The sequence below is a fragment of the Podarcis cretensis genome (genome assembly GCF_951804945.1).
Source record: "Podarcis cretensis genome assembly, chromosome: 10".
In the NCBI taxonomy this organism is placed as follows: domain Eukaryota; kingdom Metazoa; phylum Chordata; class Lepidosauria; order Squamata; family Lacertidae; genus Podarcis; species Podarcis cretensis.
In genome coordinates, this window is record NC_137179.1 from 28,807,499 (window position 1) to 28,827,247 (window position 19,749).

The 19,749-nt window shown below is 46.8% G+C and overlaps 2 protein-coding genes across 3 annotated transcripts; one reads left to right on the forward strand and one right to left on the reverse strand.

Annotated features, from left to right (window-relative positions):
* Positions 1–1,272: 1,272 nt before the first annotated feature.
* On the reverse strand, positions 1,273–8,498 carry LOC307225193 (thiosulfate sulfurtransferase-like). The gene is made up of 2 exons (XM_079993049.1): positions 7,706–8,498; positions 1,273–1,770 (listed from the first exon to the last, which is right to left on the reverse strand). The coding sequence occupies exons 1-2, from the start codon at positions 8,301–8,303 to the stop codon at positions 1,472–1,474; spliced, it is 897 nt and encodes a 298-aa protein (XP_079849175.1). The 5' UTR covers positions 8,304–8,498; the 3' UTR covers positions 1,273–1,471.
* A 16-nt stretch (positions 8,499–8,514) lies between these two features.
* On the forward strand, positions 8,515–17,530 carry LOC307225170 (3-mercaptopyruvate sulfurtransferase-like). 2 transcript variants are annotated; one of them, XM_079993014.1, is made up of 3 exons: positions 8,515–8,667; positions 13,836–14,488; positions 16,793–17,530. In XM_079993014.1, the coding sequence occupies exons 1-3, from the start codon at positions 8,651–8,653 to the stop codon at positions 17,089–17,091; spliced, it is 969 nt and encodes a 322-aa protein (XP_079849140.1). In that variant the 5' UTR covers positions 8,515–8,650; the 3' UTR covers positions 17,092–17,530. The 2 variants fall into 2 exon arrangements, with proteins under 2 accessions (XP_079849140.1, XP_079849141.1); XM_079993015.1 differs by lacking the exon at positions 8,515–8,667 and adding an exon at positions 9,340–10,059.
* Positions 17,531–19,749: the final 2,219 nt, after the last annotated feature.

The following is a 19,749-nucleotide window of genomic DNA, read 5'->3' on the forward strand; positions in this document are numbered from 1 at the left end:
TGGGCGATGGCAAGGGCGTGTTTCCCTCCTGTCCGGCTTGCCCAGGAGCGGTGTTAAGGCTCCCACCAGCATCCTCTGGTCCTTGCACCTCTTCCCCACTGGAGGTGGGGTTTTCCTCCTCCCCAGAAGAGGAACTGCTTCACAAGATTTTCGGAGGCTCCCTGTAACACAACTGCCCTTCTATTTCTCGCCTCTGAGCCGATGGCAGTTCCCCGACAGCGTGTTTTCGTATCTGAAGGGGTTAGGACATATTCATTGCACTGCATGTACACATGATGAAAAACTGCACCCGATTACAGCTCTTTGCCTCAAATATATGACAAAAGTCTACTGTAGCTCTTGAAATGAGGCAGTGCACATATGCAATCCTATGCATCATGCTTGGCGGAAAGTCCCACTGTTGAATTCAATAGGAATAACATGTGCGTGGGTTAAGAAATCCCCATTTCTTTGGCTTTTTTAAAAAACAACAACAACGAAGTCTTATGTAGGATTATCAGTGCAATCTTCACAGAGGGAAAAAAAGTCCTGTTTAATTAGTTCATCTTGCATGATGCAAGATTGCATCAAGGTCTGTGTAGAAATCCACTGAGTAGCTGCATTTTCTTCCAGCACGTACACTCTCTAGTGCTGGCGAAATATGTACCTAGGCCCTGATTGGCTGAAGCAAAATCACCTCTTCTGTACAAAACCTACTCTTCTTATAGTATAAAAACTGGTCTTTGACCTGGGTCTAACTGCCCCCATTCAGATGAAGGATTGTGAACTGCAACAGCCACATATGTGTGCCTGGATGAAGCTTGTTGGTGGGGGTTTGTGACTCTTAATAGTGTGTATTAGGGTGAGGCAAGCTAGCCTTGTTATCTTATATTCTGCACTCGAATTCCCCAAAGGTGTTTTCATTTCGTTAGCCTTCCTTGACTGTCATTATTGGTAAATGGTTCTAATGTTTAGAATTTCCTTCACTTCAGTGTGGCTTATTGAAGTAAGCTTGGCTCCTCAATTGCACACTACAGTGGTACCTAGGGGTTAAGAACTTAATTCAGTCTGGAGGTCCGTTCTTAACCTGAAACTGTTCTTAACCTGAGGTACCACTTTAGCTAATGGGGCCTCCCGCTGCTGCCGCCACACAATCTCTGTTCTCATCCTGAAGCAAAGTTCTTAACCCAAGGTGCTATTTCTGGGTTAGCAGAGTCTGTAACCTGAAGCGTCTGTAACCTGAGGTACCACTGTACTGAGAAATAACAAAAATTCACATAGGTAAAAGGCCACTTGACCTGAGATTCTGCTTTATTCCATTACCAATTACAAAAAAGAAATAGGAAAAAAAACCATAGTGTTCAATTAGAAAACTAAAAAAATTATAAAAGACTACGAACTTCACATTTCCCCAGCCCTTGATCTTTGTCAGGAATAATTAAGAACCCAAACCTCGTGCATGAATAACCGCAGCAGACTGATACTGCTTTGCTTATGCCTTATGGCGTTTCCACTCTGAAATTTTAAGCTCTGGCGGGGCACGCCGAAACCACTCTGACCAAGATCCATCGTAGATGGCCACATCTGGTGTGCCACACAGGTATGCCGCCAGGGCAATGTGGCAGGCTGTGACCCCCTTGCGGCATGTGGCAATCAGAGGCTTTGAGAGATCCACTTTCTTCTCCTGGAACATGCTCCGGATCTCTTCCGTGCTCTTCTCAAATCCTTCTTCAGTCAAGAAATTGAAAAAAGGCATGTTCAGAGTTTGGGGGATGTGGCCTGGTTCAAGCCCTAGAATAGAAGGAAGAGAGAAAAGAGCCTCTATTTAGATATGGTGGCAAAATAAACCAATGCAGACATCTTAAAGTTGAAGCATCAAAAAACTATGGAGGCAAAGTATCTCAAGAAAAGGTTAGAGAATATGCTGACAGAAAGGGTTTAAAAAGGCAATTCTGGAAGGAAGGAAGGAAGGAAGGAAGGAAGGAAGGAAGGAAGGAAGGAAGGAAGCTACCTGCAATTATGTAAAATAAATTCAGTTTAAAGATCAAATGATGATGATAATGTAAATTAAATTAAATAATGTAAAATGAATTGAGTTTAAAGATCAAATAACAACAACAAACAACAATTTATTATTTATATCCTGCCCATCTGGCTGGTATAAACTACTTCTGATACAAAACAGTTATAATCTGGGACACATCTACAAAACTTGCATTAAGTGATGAATCAAGGTATTTAGCCAGAAATATTCACAAACAACACTGACTCAGTAAAATTGAACTGGGAGATCAAGAAAGGATCTTAAATTTTTTTGTTTGGTCTAAATGAATCAGCCTGATCTGCACTTCCTAGACTAATATGTGAATTGGAACGTTGTAACCCTTTGGTTTTTGCACTTCTCTGAGTTTTGCAATGTAATTCTCAAGCAACATTGCAAAATTGTACTTTTCTTTAATCAGTACTTGAATCAACATAAGCTACTTTGGGTTGCTTTAGGTTGCCCTGGGCAATATAAATGGACTAAAAAAGTCAATAAATAGTAATAATAGTAATGATAGTAATGATAATATCATGGACAGGACAAATTGATAACACTAGATATTCTGAGTATGAGAAAAGTGTTTTTCTCATATCTATATTTAGAATGGAAACCACAGGTATGCAAATTTTGATAGTATGGAAATAATTTAAAAGAAAGGATATGCAGAGTTCAGAGTTTCGGTTTGCAACACTCCAGCTGTACTGGAAGCGCTCACTGTCTCACAAATTCCAGAAATGTCATGGCTGGTTTTGATTACCTGATGGTAAGGAACAGGCACTCCGCACATGATCAAATGTAATGTCTTGATTGTTGTGTGAAATATCCAGTAACATAAATGTTTGTAGGCTAAGCTTCACTAAACTCTGGCTGGGGTGACTGCCCAATTGCCACAGATTTAGGATGAGTTCATATGAAAAATCTGAAGAAACCACTAGGGCGGTCTGCTGATTTTGTGTATTTTTATATGTATGATGGATAATTTATTTGAAATATTCTAGGCAACCTAATTACCAACTAGCTCACAGGCCATTTACAGGTGCTTCCACTGAGGTGATAAGCCACAATCTTGCTGTTTGGGTAGAATTATACTTCTCAAATTTGCCTTAAATAACATGCATATACTGAGCACATGTGAGGATGGTGGTTGATAGAGAAAGCAAATTCCCTTGATTGACTCATATTGAAAAGGAGGGATTCCGCTGTAGCATATTAAAAGTCTCTGCAGGTAGAGGACACATTTGGAAACCATGTATCATGTCCCACTAAATGAAGAAAACCCCATCAGCCAAGAATGTCAACCACCATTGATCAAGCTTATTGGCTTTGCTGCCTGTCTGGGCCTACCAGAGCCATGAGACAAGTCACACAAAATACACAGCTTGGGGTGAACTGTGTTTGGTAGGTCAGCTCAGGACATTTAACCAAGTAATCAAAACAATCACCCAATCCAGGCTTCCTTGCCACAGCTGTTCATCTGAATCTCCTCTCCCCCCCTTTTGAGAAAGTTTAAATCTCATGGGTCAGGGCTTTGTGTTGTCAGTGTTGGTCAAGTGTCTTGCAATGGGACAGCATTTTAGCATCTGCTTACACTCAGGTAGCACCATAATGTGAAGTTGCAATAAACTATGGTGCTGTGGGTTAAACCAGAGAGCCTAGGAATTGCCGATCAGAAGGTCGGCAGTTCGAATCCCCGCAACAGGGTGAGCTCCTGTTGCTCGGTCCTTGCTCCTGCCAACCTAGCAGTTCAAAAGCACCTCAAAATACAAGTAGATAAATAGGTACCGCTCCAGCGGGAAGGTAAATGGTGTTTCTGTGTGCTGCTCTGGTTCACCAGAAGCGGCTTAGTCATGCTGGCCACATGACCCGGAAGCTGCACGCCGGCTCCCTCGGCCAATAAAGCGAGATGAGCACCACAACCCCCGAGTCAGCCACGACTGGACCTAATGGTCAGGGGTCCCTTTATCTTTACCTATGGCGTGCTTGGCTCCCCTCCACCCAGTAAAACACACACACAAAGTGGAGTAGTTTAGTAATTAGCACCACTTTTGACTCTGATTGTAATGGTCTTGTGGGGATCCTACTCTTTAGATCAGGCTTCCTCAACCTCAGCCCTCCAGATGTTTTTGGCCTACAACTCCCATGATCCCTAGCTAGCAGGACCAGTGGTCAGGGATGATGGGAATTGTAGTCTCAAAACATCTGGAGGGCTGAGGTTGAGGAAGCTTGCTTTACATTGTAATGTGGTAGGCCAGATCTACTGTATTTGGGGGCCCTCCTGCCAGGCTGGTCCCTGGATTTCTGCCCTTCCCCCCACCTGCCCCTGATAGCACCACTGCATTTCTGTCCATGTGCACACACATAGCACACACACACATAGCTTGTGCACACACACTGTACACAAAGAGGAGCGAATGGAATGCTGAACCTGCAGCAATTCTTTTGGAAACGTGCCACAGCTGGTCTCTCTCCACAATTCCAGATGGACATTTTTCGTCTCATTTGATTCTTGATTTGTCTCTTCTGTGCTCCGCAGGAATTGGCTCTGGAGCTCATGGCGTCCCCTGGACATTATCTCAACATTAAAGAGCTAAAAAAAATAGAACTGACTTTTTAATAACCCCCCCATCCTTCCCTTTTGACTACTGTGTTTTGATATCATAGCACATCCAATAGCTTCCCACTACTCCATCTGCCCAAGCTTTGAAGAAAACCAGAAAAGCTACAGAATATAATAGTAAACAGATCCTCAATGTTTACTTTCTCAGTAGTATCACATAAAAGTTAGGTCCCTGGGGCTCTCCATTGGCCATGCCCCCTGCCCAGACCATAACCCTGGCTAGCTCTGCTCCATGCCCTTCTCAAGTGCTTTTGCTTGACTGAAAGGTGTCAGGTGGCCAAAATGTAGCTTACTGTACAAACGGAAGAGTTACATCCATTGCCCTGCGCACCTTGTCTCTGGCCCACCACCAACATGTGGCCCCTGGAAGGTTGCTCCCATTTGACCTGGTGTAAGTGAAAAGTATGCAGAAAGAATCTGGGGCTCCTATCTTTATTAAATGTCCTTCATACAAGTTGCAAGAAACCTGTGTGGGATAAGAACTTCCTACAGTGAAGGACCAGGACTCAGAAAGCTAAAAAAAAATGTGCACTTGTCTCCCACAGAGGCTACTCCTATCCAAAATGTTGCTTTTTTCAGGTCATGCAGCTGCAGTTAGTATATAAAAGGGCTTTAGCAAGCAGATAGTGAGCTGCCAGAGTAAAACTTGCAAACTGACCCTTAATCTTTTCCAAGAAAGATAATAGCTGTGTGAACATAGCCATGTGACATTTTATAGGTATTTATGTACACACGGCTCTCTGAAGCATGCTCTCTGAAGCATGAACCTCCAACCCCACATGCAACTTGTCACACATCCATGCCTATGTAGTTTACCACATGTTGCTGGCATCCGTCTGTCTTGAAAGACAATGGAGTGTGCCTCTGGGGGTGAAGTCACACTGCTGCAATTGCAGCACCAAAGTGACCTCCCTGGGGCACAAGCCTGGACAGTGTATATGGAGGTCCTGGCTGCAGGAGTTGCCGGAAGGAGGTGTACAAGGCCCCATCCAACCATCTTAGGGACTCCGCTCTGGATTTGTGTAGGGTTTGCTCCTTAGCCTTTTCTTCTCCTGCAGATGTCCCACAAGGCAGCAGAGGTCTGGGATGAGAGTTTTCCTTCTCCTTGAGAAGCTACCTTCCCCAGGTTGATGAGCCCCATCTGCCCCTCACTTCCCTCTACAGAACATGCAAAAACCAACTTCTTGACCGTTGGACCCACTACTGGTCTCGTCTGTTCAATCTGCTGGAGCCTGTCTTCACATGCAGGGCAAGTCCCGAACACACCGAGGGATTGGGATCCATTGGCTACTCTCACTTGGTTTAGCCGACCAGTGGAAGCCATTTCTCAGGGTGTGGCTGCCGTCGCATGCTGATATCTTCTAGGAGCCACAGGTGATTGCTGACTTCAGGGTGGCGACCAAAGCTTTGACAAACTGCCCCATAAGGAGCACAAAACACATGTACCTACAGCTAAATCGCCACATGCACATTCATCTGTATTCAAAGCCAACCACAATGCTGAAGATTATTTGAGAAAAACCATCTAGCATGAAACTAATATAAGCCTTGTGAACTAGGTATATTGTGTGTAATCACAGGCTGGGCAGAAGGACTTAGTTATCACTCAACAAAACAAACCAGGGCTAGGGTCACCACCTGAAATTCCTGGAATCTAGGAGGGCCCACCAGTGCTGATCCTCTTACTCAGTTAGACCCCCCCCCAGTCATTCCCCCATCTTGGTTTTACTAAAGGTTGGGTTGCTGTGTGCTGCATGCCCACACTTTTAAATGAAAATGTCCTGGGGCACTGTAGACGATTCAAAACGGTAGGCGGATCTGAGCAGTGCCAGTACAAATGCAAGATATTACACAGTGCATAAATAAAAGGGAGGAAAAATCTAAAGAAACTGGCCGTCACCGAGTAGATTACAGGAATGAATGCAAATTCTCTTATCTATATCACCAACCTACAATTTAAATACTCTCTTATCTTATTTGTTGGTGCTTTTGATATATATATTTTCTTACACGGAAGTGTTTCCTCCGTAGGAAAACGTGTTAAGAGCGGAGAGATCAATCCTATAATTTTTCTGCTGGGGATACAATGCTGGAGTGGCTGGGCATGGCGACCCTGGTTAACTTGGTGTTTATCTCAGGATTCTGTACCATGAGGCTGCCATTCCTCTCTGACATATGCACAGATGCACACAACTTTCTGCCACTCCCACCCTTTTGGCTTTTGCCCTTTGTCCAGGCTGATCAAAAGTAACAGCTCAGCAGTCTCCCATGCATTCCCAGGGAGGGGGAAGAGTATACAAGAATGTGAGGCAGTAATTTCAGACTTTTTGTTTGAACAGGCTGGTTTTTGGACAATTAAGAGGCAAATACTAGTCAAGCTGGTTCTCTGAAATATATAAGGAAGAGCTGCATTTCTTGAAAGAGCTGCAGAATCATCAAGTTACCGGAGAACCTGTTTTAACTTAACGTGCTTCTTATTACATTCATGCCTCACTTTCCGCCAAGGAGATTGTGGTGCTCCCCCTCCCCATTCTATACTCGCAAAAATCTTGGAAATTGTCAGTGGCAAACATAAATGTCAAGAGTACAGCTGTTACCAATAGAGATTGTTGGAAATAGACACAGAGCACAAAAAATAAGTTCATCTGCTGCTTTTCTGGCTACCCATAGTTAATATAACTAACTGCTTTTGCCATATATAGGAGGAGGAGAGGGAATCAGAACTAAAGATCTGTCAATGGGCTATTTTCCGGTCATTCCACTCTTCTAATAGATGGTTGGTGGGGAATCCGAAGTCTAATTGTGTCCAGACTTTGAAGGATATAAGGTTCTGCCAATACGGACTCCCTATTAGACACCCACCTTGGCCCTGTGCAGGTTTACTCATAAATATCCCACTTTGTTTTTGCTTTTATGCATGCATGTACACACAGGATTGTAGCCCAAGGGGACTAAAGGAATGGATCTACATTAGTGGGAAATGAGTGTGGAGAGAGGGTCACATCAGAATGAATGCCAGAAAACACTCCTTTGCAGCTGAAGGTGGTTCCAGATACCGTTCCTACCTTGTGTCCCTGGCTCAGGTTCTGTTCCCCGATATCTCCCTTCAGATCTGGAATCCACCACTTGGAACCGCTTGGATTCCAGGTTCTCCAGCATATCCTCATAGGTCTTCAGGAGCGATCTGTTCAGGCTGGCTTTAAAAATGGCCGGCTCTGGTCTGGTGCTCTCTGATGTCACAGGGTGCCCTTCTTTCACCCAGTTCTTGAACCCCCCATTCAGCACGGAGACAGTTCGGTGCCCGAAGACACGGAACATCCACCAGGCCCGCGGTGCGTAGAAAGTGCCCAGGTTGTCTCCATCGTACACCACAACGTGGGTCTGGTTGCTGATGCCCAGGCGGCCGACGTAGTCCGCAAAGTGCTTCTCGCTGGGAAGCATGACCTCGTAAGGGGATGACTTGTCTTTGCATTCCTCGATGTCGAAAAAGGAGGCTCCGGGGATGTGCCGCTCCCTGAATTCTTTCTGGGCATCTCTCTTGCCACCGGGTTCATACCAGGAGGCGTCCAGCACCCGCAGCTCCGGCCCAATCTTATTGGCCCGCACAGCTTCTGCTAGCCATTTGGTGGAGACCAGAGCTCTATATAGCACTTGTTGCACCATGTCAGCTAAGGTGCTTTTGGATGGATGAAGACAGAGGCAAGCAGAAGGGAATATGCAGGAGAAAGGGGGAGGGTCTCAAACTCACAAGCTCTGGTGTCTGGTTCCCCACCAATAAAGGAGCAAGGGGCGGAGAAACTAGGACGAACTATGTCCATTTGTATGCAGACCCGTCCTTTGAGTGAACACAGGCCCTCCCCCCCAACAGCTGCCAATCCCAGAATACCTTTTCTCCCTAAACGTTTAGTCTGTTTCAAGTACCTCGATCAAGTCCTAGCAGAGAACAAAAAAGCTCTCCCAGTTCCCTTCTACACCAGCTGTTACGGGACGTGCTGTAACCAGAAAAAAATATGTTTGAAGTGCTACAGTAAGTGAGGGTGCAAGAGTGTGGTGTGATTGGCTGAACCGGCAGTGGGGCAAAGGGCTAACCTGAAAGGGGAAACTTACCAATAAGCTTCCCAAGAAGGCTGAGAATGTGGGGTCGCAAAGGGCAAAGAGGAAAAGTTGAGAGAGAACTCAGGCTATGGATCTGAAACACCCTCCAGCTGTTCAGAACTCTACCCAGATCTGTTACAGGTTCACAGGCAGGCAGCCCACTGGAAATTTTTGCTGCCTATGCAGGACATGCCTTTGGTGTGTATATAGTTGTTCCCAACGAATTTGAGAATTAACCCAGAAGTGAGAGGCAGAGCAAAAAGTTAAAAATAGCAGACGCTGTTGAGTGTCTCTTGGCTCTAATCCAGAGGAAATATTGGGAGGTCTGAACGCTGCAGCCCTAAAGCCCACATTAGGGAGTCAACCCTATGAAACGCAGGGGGAACTTTATTTCCAGGAAAGCATATATAAGACAGCCGGGTTCCATGCAGTTCAGAGGTTGTGAGAACCCCGATTCCTTTTAAGAACAGGGTGTTGTTTACAGTAGCACACAGTAACGCTGCAAAACTCGCCCAAGTTTACAAAGGAAGCATGTGAACTAAATCCACGCGCCCAGGACCTTTAACAAGCAGAAGTGACTAATAACTATCTTTGTCTCTTCGCACTGCCTATCCCTCCGCCTTCCAAGTGTTCCTCCTTCCTCCTGTCCTTGCCAATAAGAGCGAGGTAGCAGGGATTACTCCCCGTTATTGGGTCAGCTGCAATTTCCACAAACGCCGCTTTGTCTGCTTTCAGGAAAAGGGGTTCGATGGGGAGACAGGAGACTTTGATCCCTGTGGTGTAACATTAGCTGGAAGATCCCGGGCCAATGCACGGCTGGGAACACTCCCTGCAGGCTGCTTATCCCCCTTGGCCGCGCTTTAAGAAACTTGGGGCACCCCCCAAAAAAAACATATACACGCCTCTTTCTTTTAGGTTCAGCGGCCTGTTGCTGCAGGGAGGCGGCGGGGGGAGCGCGGCTACTGCTCCCGAGCCGAAAGAGGCTCCCGAGGGCTTCGCACTTCGCCCAGTCTCGCTCCTCTCTTTGCCAGGGAAGGAAAGCGAGGCTGCCTCCGCGGTTCGGTCCCGAAGGGGACCCGGTCTGCTCATTGGGGCCGGAGACGTCGCGCCGGTTTCCCCTCCTTCCCTGCCCCGACTTGGTTTGCCCCGGCAAACTCCTTTCTGCCACTGGTTGGCAAAGTGGGACGTGTCCCTTGTCTCCACCCAAAATGCACGTAACGGCCTAATGGACGGGGAAGGAGGCAGCCCCGGCGGGCGGTAGCGGTGCGGGGCCCTCGGAGCGAGCGCGATCGTCTTCGGCGGGATCTGTCGGAAGGACGAAGAGGTACCTTGGTCAGGGGGAGACGGATCCTGTCGGGGGTGGGTGGCTGAATGGGGCGTGAAGCCGTAAAGGCTTTTGCAGAGAGGAGAGGCCCGCCGCATGTGCTCGGGAGGCCGTCGGATTCTGCAAGCATTTCGCCTGCTCAGGAAGAGACGGGAAACGTGGGCGCTCGATCCGAGGAGATCGTGGATTTGTAGAGTTGGAATGGGACCACGACGGTCATCTAGTCCAACCCACTGCAGTGCAGGACTCATTTTCCCAACGTGGGACTCGAACCCACAACCCTGAGCTTAAGACATAGCTGTCAACTTTTCCCTTTTCTTGCGAGGAATCCTATTTGGAATAGGGGAAAAATAAGGGAAACGTTGACAGCTATGGCTTAAGAGTCATATGCTCTACCTACCAGAGGTGCCAACTTGAATAAAATATTGTGGGGGGGGGCACACACCAGGTAATCCCCACCCCACATCATCGATCACATGACATGGCACATGATGCACACTATTTGAATGGCACTGCTCATCAACCCTAAGAGTTGGCTTCTATGCTACCTACTGAGGTATCCCAGCTGAGATCACCAGCACTATTTTGCAGCTCTTTCCACCAGTTCTTTAAGGGTGACCTTGGGCCAGGCGCATGACTTTCAGCCTACCCAGCCTCATAGGATTGTTGTCCAGTGTCAAATAGAAGAACTGTTTCTGCTGCATAAAGAGCTCCGTTGGATCAGGCCAAATCAAGGCCCACACAGCCCGGCAGCCTGTTCTCGGATGCTTCTGTGGAAAGCTTGAAAGCAGAACCTTAGTGCAAGCAGTGCTCTCCCCATGTGGATCTCCAACAACTGGTCCTCAGAGGCCTGTTGCCCTTGGCTATCTATGTAGAACACAGCCCGTGTGAGCTTCTCTTCCATTGACTTGTCTAATCCTCTTTTAAAGCTTGACCCAAGTAGGTAGTCATCATTGCCTCCTGCGGGAGAGAGTTTCATAGTTGGAATAGGTAAAGGTAAAGGTACCCCTGCCCGTACGGGCCAGTCTTGCCAGACTCTGGGGTTGTGCGCCCATCTCACTCAAGAGGCCGGGGGCCAGCGCTGTCTGGAGACACTTCCGGGTCACGTGGCCAGTGTGACAAAGCTGCATCTGGCGAGCCAGCGCAGCACACGGAAACGCCGTTTACCTTCCCACCAGTAAGTGGTCCCTATTTATCTACTTGCACCCGGGGGTGCTTTCGAACTGCTAGGTTGGCAGGCGCTGGGACCGAGCAGCGGGAGCGCACCCCGCCGCGTGGATTCGAACCGCCGACCTTTCGATCGGCAAGCCCTAGGCGCTGAGGCTTTTTACCCACAGCGCCACCCGCGTCCCCTGGAATATGTTGGAATATGTGTGTGTAAAGAAGTGCTTTATTTTGCCTGCCCTGAGTCTTCCAACATTCAGCTTCCCCAAGAGATGGGGAAAACTCGCACTTACACTTCGTCTCACCTGGGCACACACACCCTCATCTCATTTACCGTCTTTTCTAAGCTGCTTGAAAGAAAGGTGGGGCAGAAATAAAAGCAAACTCTTAAAGGCAGAGGGCAGTTGCTGTCTTATCACTTCCTTGTCTCCTGGAAGTCAGAAGTTTCCATGTCTGCAAAAAGAGGAGCTGGGGCTCTTTCGGAAGTCAGACCTGCCCCTGCCCACATACTCTTACCTCTAATTCTGCAAAGTCTCATGCAGCTCATTCTCTTATACAACTGTCAGTGGTCAGCCACAGAGCATGCGGCTCTGAGCAAGTGCAGAGTGCATTCGTGCTGACAGCTGTAATTAGTCAGTTTCCGCAGAGCTAGGAATTATGGGAGAGGGGATTGCTAGTCTGATTAGAGTTGAGTTTAGGGCTGCAAAAATATAATCAATTAGATGAATCCATTAAAAAAAACACATGCCTTCTCAATTTAGGCAGTAGTTATAAAAAAAGACATACACAAATTTGATTTCACAAATTGATATATACATATATATAAAACCACATACATAAGAATTTCTAAAACTTGCAGGTGTTAGCAGCGGACTATAGACATCTTTCCACCATTGTGTGTGATGCCACTCAAAAAACTGAACAGCAGCTTAACACAAACTCCTTTAAATCAATAGTGCCTTTATAAAAAAATATATTAATTTATACTGGGACCAAATGTGGCTTTTCTGCAATGACGGAAGGCACTCCAAATACTGGTTGTTGTTTTTTTAAAAAATCGATTCACATGTGCCAGATGTGAGCCCCGGTATTTGAAGTTGGTTCAGTGACTCAACCCTTCTGAGCTGTGTCTCAGGTTATGCATTGGTTATTAGCAACTTGTGCCATGGGAAAACCTGGCTGTCCTAAGTCAGAAAATTGGCTTTTAATGGGGAAGATTGTACGGAGGTTTTTTTTTGAGCACCAGGAGTGTGTGTGTATGCGGTCACATGGCCACTTAAACTTCTGTTTAAAGCTTACAGCTTGCTGTGTTGAGATGGATTTGTGCAACTCAACATGGTCTGCTCTCTGATAGCAACATTGAGTGTGAGACCATTCATGGTTCCTAAAAACTTAATAAACAAATAGGAAGTAGGTCAGTGAGTGTCTACTGCTGTGAACATTACCACAAGTGACAATGTTTACAGCACCAACGTAAGTTGCACACACTAAGAGTAGAAGTGTGAAACACACATACTCATTCACCTCTGACAAATAGTCTTTCTGTCTCCTGTATAAAAAACTTCCGGAGGAGAAGATGGATATGTTTTCCCTGGGCTGCATGCTCTTTTATATCAAAGAAGGTGTTCAGCTTTCCCTTCCCAGCCAACCTAAATCTGCTCCCTTTCTCCTTGAACTTAATTCTTATTGACTTCCCTCTCCCAGCATATCTTGCAGACAGCAGTTCACCTAATTCTTTGAGACAACACTTTAGACTGAGCAGATAACTGAAGACTGTTGTAGTGGTCCTGAATCTTTATTTGCTCCCTGCAGCTAAACAGGGAAACGTTCCCATGATTTGAGAGAGAGTCCTTTCGGGTGTCCAATCTAGCACAAGCTTCTAACCATATTTAATCTACAAAAGAAACAATAGCTCTCTGATTCCGGTAAACACGCAAGACAGTGTGCACACAAACTCATTCAGCCCCTTGCCATTTTTGTTGCTTTCCACAAGTTGGTAAGTTTGTTGGATCAAGAACATTGCATCTAACTCAACCACATAATAGGCTAAATTTATCTTTCTATTTGTCTACATTGAGGCTATGCAGCTTTTAGGCCCAATGGGCCAGTTTTTCTATCTCCACCCACCCCATGGACCCAACTTTGATAGGTGGGTGGGCCGGGCACCTGTCAATCATCTGGTGTCATGATAACATCAGGTGACTTGATAGGTGGGCAGTCCCACCCACCTGTCAAAGTTGACCCATGGAAGTGCGGCAGACATCTGTTTTGCCAGCATGTTCTCCACAGAAGCAGCACCCAGCAGGACTGAACTCAGGTGGTAGGTTCAGTTCTGCCCTCTGCAGGGATCTGCTTCCCCTGTTGGGAACATGCTGGCAAAGCAGCACCTAGAAGCATTGACACCCTACCGATCAGCTGACATCACCCAGAACTGATGGACAGGTGGGCATGGTTTGGAGGAAAATGGCTTTGTGGACCAAACTGGAACTCCACTTGGGCCAAGACTGGCTCATGAGCTGGAGCTTCCCCACCCCTTCTCTGCATCACAGCAGGTGAACTCCTTCCTATTCTTGTGGGGATGACGTTTGTTGCATCATCTTCTTTCACCATAGTGTGGACAGTCCAGCAGAATCCCAGATACCTCCTGAACCCAAACAGGACTTGAGCACCATGTCTCAGCAGCTTCTCTACCGGGCTCTGGTGTCGGCCAAATGGGTCTCGGAAGCCATCAATACCCCTCAAGCTGGGCTGGCTGTGCGGCTCCTGGACGCCTCCTGGTACCTCCCCAAAATGAAGCGCAACCCCCGGAGCGAGTTTGAGGAGCGCCACATCCCCGGAGCGTCTTTCTTCGACATCGACCAGTGCAGCGACCGCACTTCGCCGTACGACCACATGCTCCCCGGCCCGGCTGCTTTTGCAGAGTACGTGAGCAAACTGGGAGTTGGCAGCGACTCCCATGTCGTGGTCTACGATGCAAGTGACCAGGGCTCTTTCTCTGCCCCTCGTGTCTGGTGGATGTTCCGGGCCTTTGGGCATGACGCCGTTTCCGTCCTAGATGGCGGGCTGAAGAACTGGCTGCGCGAGGGGCACCCCGTCAGCTCTGGGAAGAGTCGCCCTGTCCCTGCGGAATTCCATGCCTCTCTGGACAGATCACTAGTCAAAGCCCACGAGGATGTTAAGGAGAACATTGAGGCCCAATGCTTCCAGGTGGTGGATGCTCGGTCAGCCGGGAGGTTCACTGGGACGGAGGCAGAACCCCGGGAAGGTAACACATCTCTTTAGGCCTTGAGGGTAGAAGAGTTGGCTTTCTTTAGCTCAGTGACTGAGAAGGAAAGAAGCAAGGGAGAGGCACCAGTGCAGGATATGAAGCCTCTAGATCAGGGATAATAATAATAATAATAATAATAATAATAATAATTTTATTTACTGTATTTTTCGCTCTATAAGACACACTTTTTCCCCTCCAGAAATTAAGGGGAAATGTGTGTGCATCTTATGGAGCGAATGCAGGCTCCATGGCTTCAGCGATAGCATCATGAAGACACCAAAGCGCAGTGGGAGTGCTCCCGCTGCGCTCCAGAGGCTTTGTGTTGCTTTTGCTGAAGCCTGGAGAGCGAGAGGGGTCAGTGCGCACCGATCCCTCTTGCTCTCCTGGTTTTGCTTCGCTGGAGAGGCGCTGCGCAGAGAGGGAGAGAATTTTTTTTTCTTGTTCTCCGCCTCTAAAACAAGGTGCGTCCTATGGTTGGATGCGTCCTATAGAGCAAAAAATACAGTCTACTCTGCCCTCCCCAGCCAAGACCGGGCTCAGGGTGGCTAACACCAAATATAAAAACAATTGATTAGAATACAGCTTAAAAAACAAAACTAAAATACAACATTAAAACATTAAAATGCAGCCTCATTTCAGTGGAACTCAAGCAAAAACTTTTTTGGGGATAAAAACATCAAGTCTTCACCAAGGCTAACTATCCAGACTAGTCCTACATGGGCCAGAAAAAAGCCGGGGAAGTCCCCAAATAGGAGTTCCAACACAGAAGGAGAAAGGAAAAAAAAGAAAGAGGGGGAAGGAATCAAATTGATTCCAAGCCAAAGGCCAGGCGGAACAACTCTGTCTTACAGGCTCTACTACAAATCCCATCATCCCTGACCACTGGCAATGCTGGCTGGAACCATTCTTATTATTTATTACATTTATATACCACCACCACCCCCTTCATCAAAACACCATGGGGTGCTTTGCAACAGACAACACAAATGTCAGGGCGTTAAAATAGTATCTGTGCAATATAAAAATTGGAACAGTTATGTAAATACAGTTGATATGAAATCCATCACAGAATACGTTTTCTCATGAAATATAGATTCTCGCAATAGCATGGGAGGAGAAAATCAGCCACAGGGTATCTAAGATAACAAAAATGTTGCACAAATTCAGAATCTTCTCTCTAGTCAAAGTAGCTCTCCATCCTGGCAGCCCACAGAAAATGGCGGACCCTCCCAGCTCTCACCTGGGAGTGCCTCCCTACCTCTCACTTCAAGGTCCTTCTGTCATCTATCAGCCACTGTTCTGTGGGTGTGGTCCTTGGCCCCCAATGACATCCCAGAAGAGGAGACATCCAAGGGGTAATTCCCTGTGGAGTCTCCCCCTGGAATTTGCCCATCACTGGGCAACCTGCTGTGTGCAGCATCCCTGACTTCTCTCCCCATCCTGAAACACAGCCATAAGGAGCTTAAGTCCAGCGGCATCTGAAGGGACACCTTTTCCATCCCTAAGAACCTTTCATACAAGGCCTGGTCAACCGCTTGATAGACATGAGTGCAATGTCTTGGTTCTGGAGTTCTGGGGCTTTTTTTCTACCTCAAGTCACATGTATTCAATGGATGAAGTCTGTAGGGTTGTACTGGAGAACTTAGTGCCTTCCAGATATCATTGGGTTAAAATTCCCACCATCCCTGACCATGGGCCATGCTGACCAGGGCTGAAGGGAGTTGGAATCCAACAACATCTGGAGGGCTGCAGACTCTCAGTGCAGAAAGATTTACCTTACTGTGCCCGATGCACAGTTAAGATCTTTGCTGGGGATACTGTAAAAAAACAAAATTGTTTTCTCAAGTGCACAATGATTCCTGGAACACACTTTAGGCTTAAAGGGTTTCCTCCCCACTTGCTAGCTCAGTGATCAAGCAGGTGCAAGTTTGCAGCTGTGTCTCACTGTCATAGGTGAGATCCTGCTTATATATAGGCCAAGTTCCACAGAGGATGCTCACACACGGTTGCTCACATGGATTGATTTAAATCAGGCACCCCCAAACCCGGCCCTCCGAATGTTTTGGGACTACAACTCCCATCATCCCTAGCTAACAGGACCAGTAGTCAGGGATGATGGGAGTTGTAGTCCCAAAACATCTGGAGGGCCGAGTTTGGGGATGTCTGATTTAAATGAAGGCGATTTGAACTGCAAGGAAGAAGAAAATGAACATTGTAAATCTGCTTCTTGAGCGTGTGTGTGTCCTAAGCAGTTGGTATAACAGTTTTTTATGCTTTTTATTTTGTTTTAACTTTCTCCAGGAATTGAACCTGGTCACATCCCTGGCTCGGTGAACATCCCTTTCACTGACTTCCTGACCGAGTCTGGCCTGGAGAAGAGTCCAGAGGACATCCGCCGCTTGTTTCAGGAGAAGAAAGTGGATCTCTCCAAGCCCCTGGTGGCCACTTGTGGTTCTGGGGTCACAGCCTGCCACGTGGCTCTGGGGGCTTATCTGTGTGGCAAGGCTGACGTGGCCATTTATGATGGCGCTTGGGTGGAGTGGTTCATGCGGGCACGGCCTGAGCACATCATCTCAGAAGGGAAGGGGAAGAGCCTGTGAGTTTTTGGGCCTCTCGCCTCAACAAGGGGCAGAAACTTTGCCTTGTACAAGGGAAGGGCCTGGCCTTCAAAAATTCTGTCTTAAGATGTTCTCGCCAATGCGTGAAGCATTTCAACAGCAAATATGGGGTTCTGCTGTCCCTTTGTTGGGCATGAATGATGTCCTTTGTTCACTGCTGCTTGTCTGGGTGGAAGAATGCACTGATCATGGTATGGCAAAATAAGGGTTTCAGGTTCCACAAAGGAGTTGTGGAAGTCCAGTCACATGGGCCAAACCACAGGAAAGGGTTACGTACGGAATCAAGTTAGCACTTTGACCATGGCAAATTATCTCGACTACACAGTACCAATCGTTTCCCCCTTGTGAATTGAAATCTGGTTTACTTTTTTTAAAAAAGTGAATTCTGTTGTTTTTTTTTAATTAAAAGCATCTTAAGGTACTTTAATTGTTCAGTGTGTTTGTTTGTCCTGATGTAGTGGCTTCTAAAGCATTTTGTTCAGTACACCATATGTTGTAGATCACAACTTGAGTTAACACAGTTCTGCACTTGAGCACAACAGCATAAATATTGGAAGGGCATCGCCACCCATTGAATGAAGCTGTACCCGGGGAAATGCACAAGCTTCCTGGCTACACAGAGCTCTTAAATCAGGCATAGGCAAACTCGGCCCTCCAGATGTTTTGGAACTACAATTCCCATCACCCCTGACCACTTGTTCTGTTAGCTAGGGATCATGGGAGTTGTAGTCCCAAAACATCGGGGGGGGGGCGAGTTTGCCTATGCCTGTCTTAGATCTTTCTGTGGCCAAGGTGGGAAGGTGGTTCTTAATCGTCCATGGAAGGTGTTATAGAAGGGCAGGAGCATCTTATGGTGAGGGAAAACCCTGTATGTTTCAGGTAACTTGCTGTTATTTATCTGGAGATGATCATTAAAAGTCAATTTCCTAGTTTTTGATGAATGATTACAGGTAAGCATGCCAAAGCCACAAATTCCTTCACTTTAAAAAGTGGTGTACGTTTGTTCTGCCCAAGGCAACAGTCTCAGTTGGGGAGTGGGGTTCTGGCTCAAACGCGGAGTTAGGTTGGACACAAAGTTCAGGGATGCTGGTGTCGGCATGGAGAGGGCCAGGAGGCCAGCTGGCTAGCCCCAGCTGGGCCGTCTCCTTCCAGCCGTCCCGCTGCAAAGACCATCACCTCTGCTCCGACATAAATCAGTGACCTGGGCTTCACAGCCAGGGCACACTATCAGCAGATTGAACTGCGCACACAGAATAGGCGTGAGGCTTGTGGAAGCATACTACAACTACAGATTTATTAATCATAAATCAGGACAAAGAAACATGTCATCTCTCTCTCGTCTCGGAGAGAACAGAGAAAAACAAAAACTATACACAATGGAAGTTCCCAGCAAGCTGTGCTGGAATGTAAACAGACATGTGACACGCAACAATTCCATACCTCTCCTCCTTAAGGTGGAATGGAAATGTCAACAGCTAGGACTGCTACCACCAGTCCTAGATCCAGGAAGCAAAGTTGGTCAAGTGTAGGTCAAGTCCAAGCAAGGCAAGCTCAGCCAAAGCAGAGGGTCAGTCCAGAAAAACAAGGTCAGGCAAAGCAGAGATCAAAGTCCAAAAAGCAAACAAGCAAGGTGGGTAGCACCCTTGATATCTCCAGGTGAAGTTAGTCTGGACTCAGACAAGGCAGGGGTGAATATTTCATATAGTTATATTGCATTAAACAGGACTGCTGCTTCCTTTAAGCAGCTGACTCTAGCCTCCAATGAGGGTCAACCCTATTCTCTAAAAGGGACCCAGCCTGTTTTAGGAGCTGTGGATTCTGGTGATGTGGAGGAGACTGTGGTTGTGCTGTTGCCTCCAACATCACAGACCGTAATGTGACAGCTTTAGGCAGGAGATGTGCAGGCATCATGGGCCCTTCTGGTGCTGGAACTTCTTATGAGGTAGGGATGTCACAGGCCAGCTCAGAGGGCAAATCTTCTTCCCTGTCAAATATGTCCTCTGAATCCAAGAGGTTTTCCCCTGAAGATGAGCAGTCGGAGCCCTTGGTCATTACAGTACACTGTTTGACTGCCCTTGATAACAGTGCTATAGCTATTATGACATATAAAAAGTAACAATTGCAAATGCGCTTTAAAAGTCATTGCTCTTTTTTGCAGTTTAATCTTTGGTATATTGAAACACAGGCATTTATTAACTGAAGAGTCCCTCCCCTCCACCCCCAAAAAACTGGCAAAAGAATAGATATGAATTATACATCATCAGCAGAAGCATATATGAGAAAATGGATTGTGCTCCTGTTAAGCTGGCAGAGTGTTGATATGATATGCTTTTAAAATGCGAAAGTCCTTTTGGCTGATAGAAGTAGCTCAGATGTATATATCTGAGAGCCACTCTTATCAGCATATCGACCCTTCCAGCTCTGTTCTGTTCAGCTGCATTGGAGGGGTTTTTTTTGATAAAGGCTTCTTCGCTGAAAAGCAACAAGCCTGGAAGAAATATATAAAATGATATTTGAATTTCGCTAATTCGCTGTTCTGCTGTTCAGATATGGAACTTGGATAGGAAGGTTTGAAGTGCAATATACAGGGATATTTCACAGGTAGTAATTTATGTGGTTATCCCCTCCCCGCCACCCAGC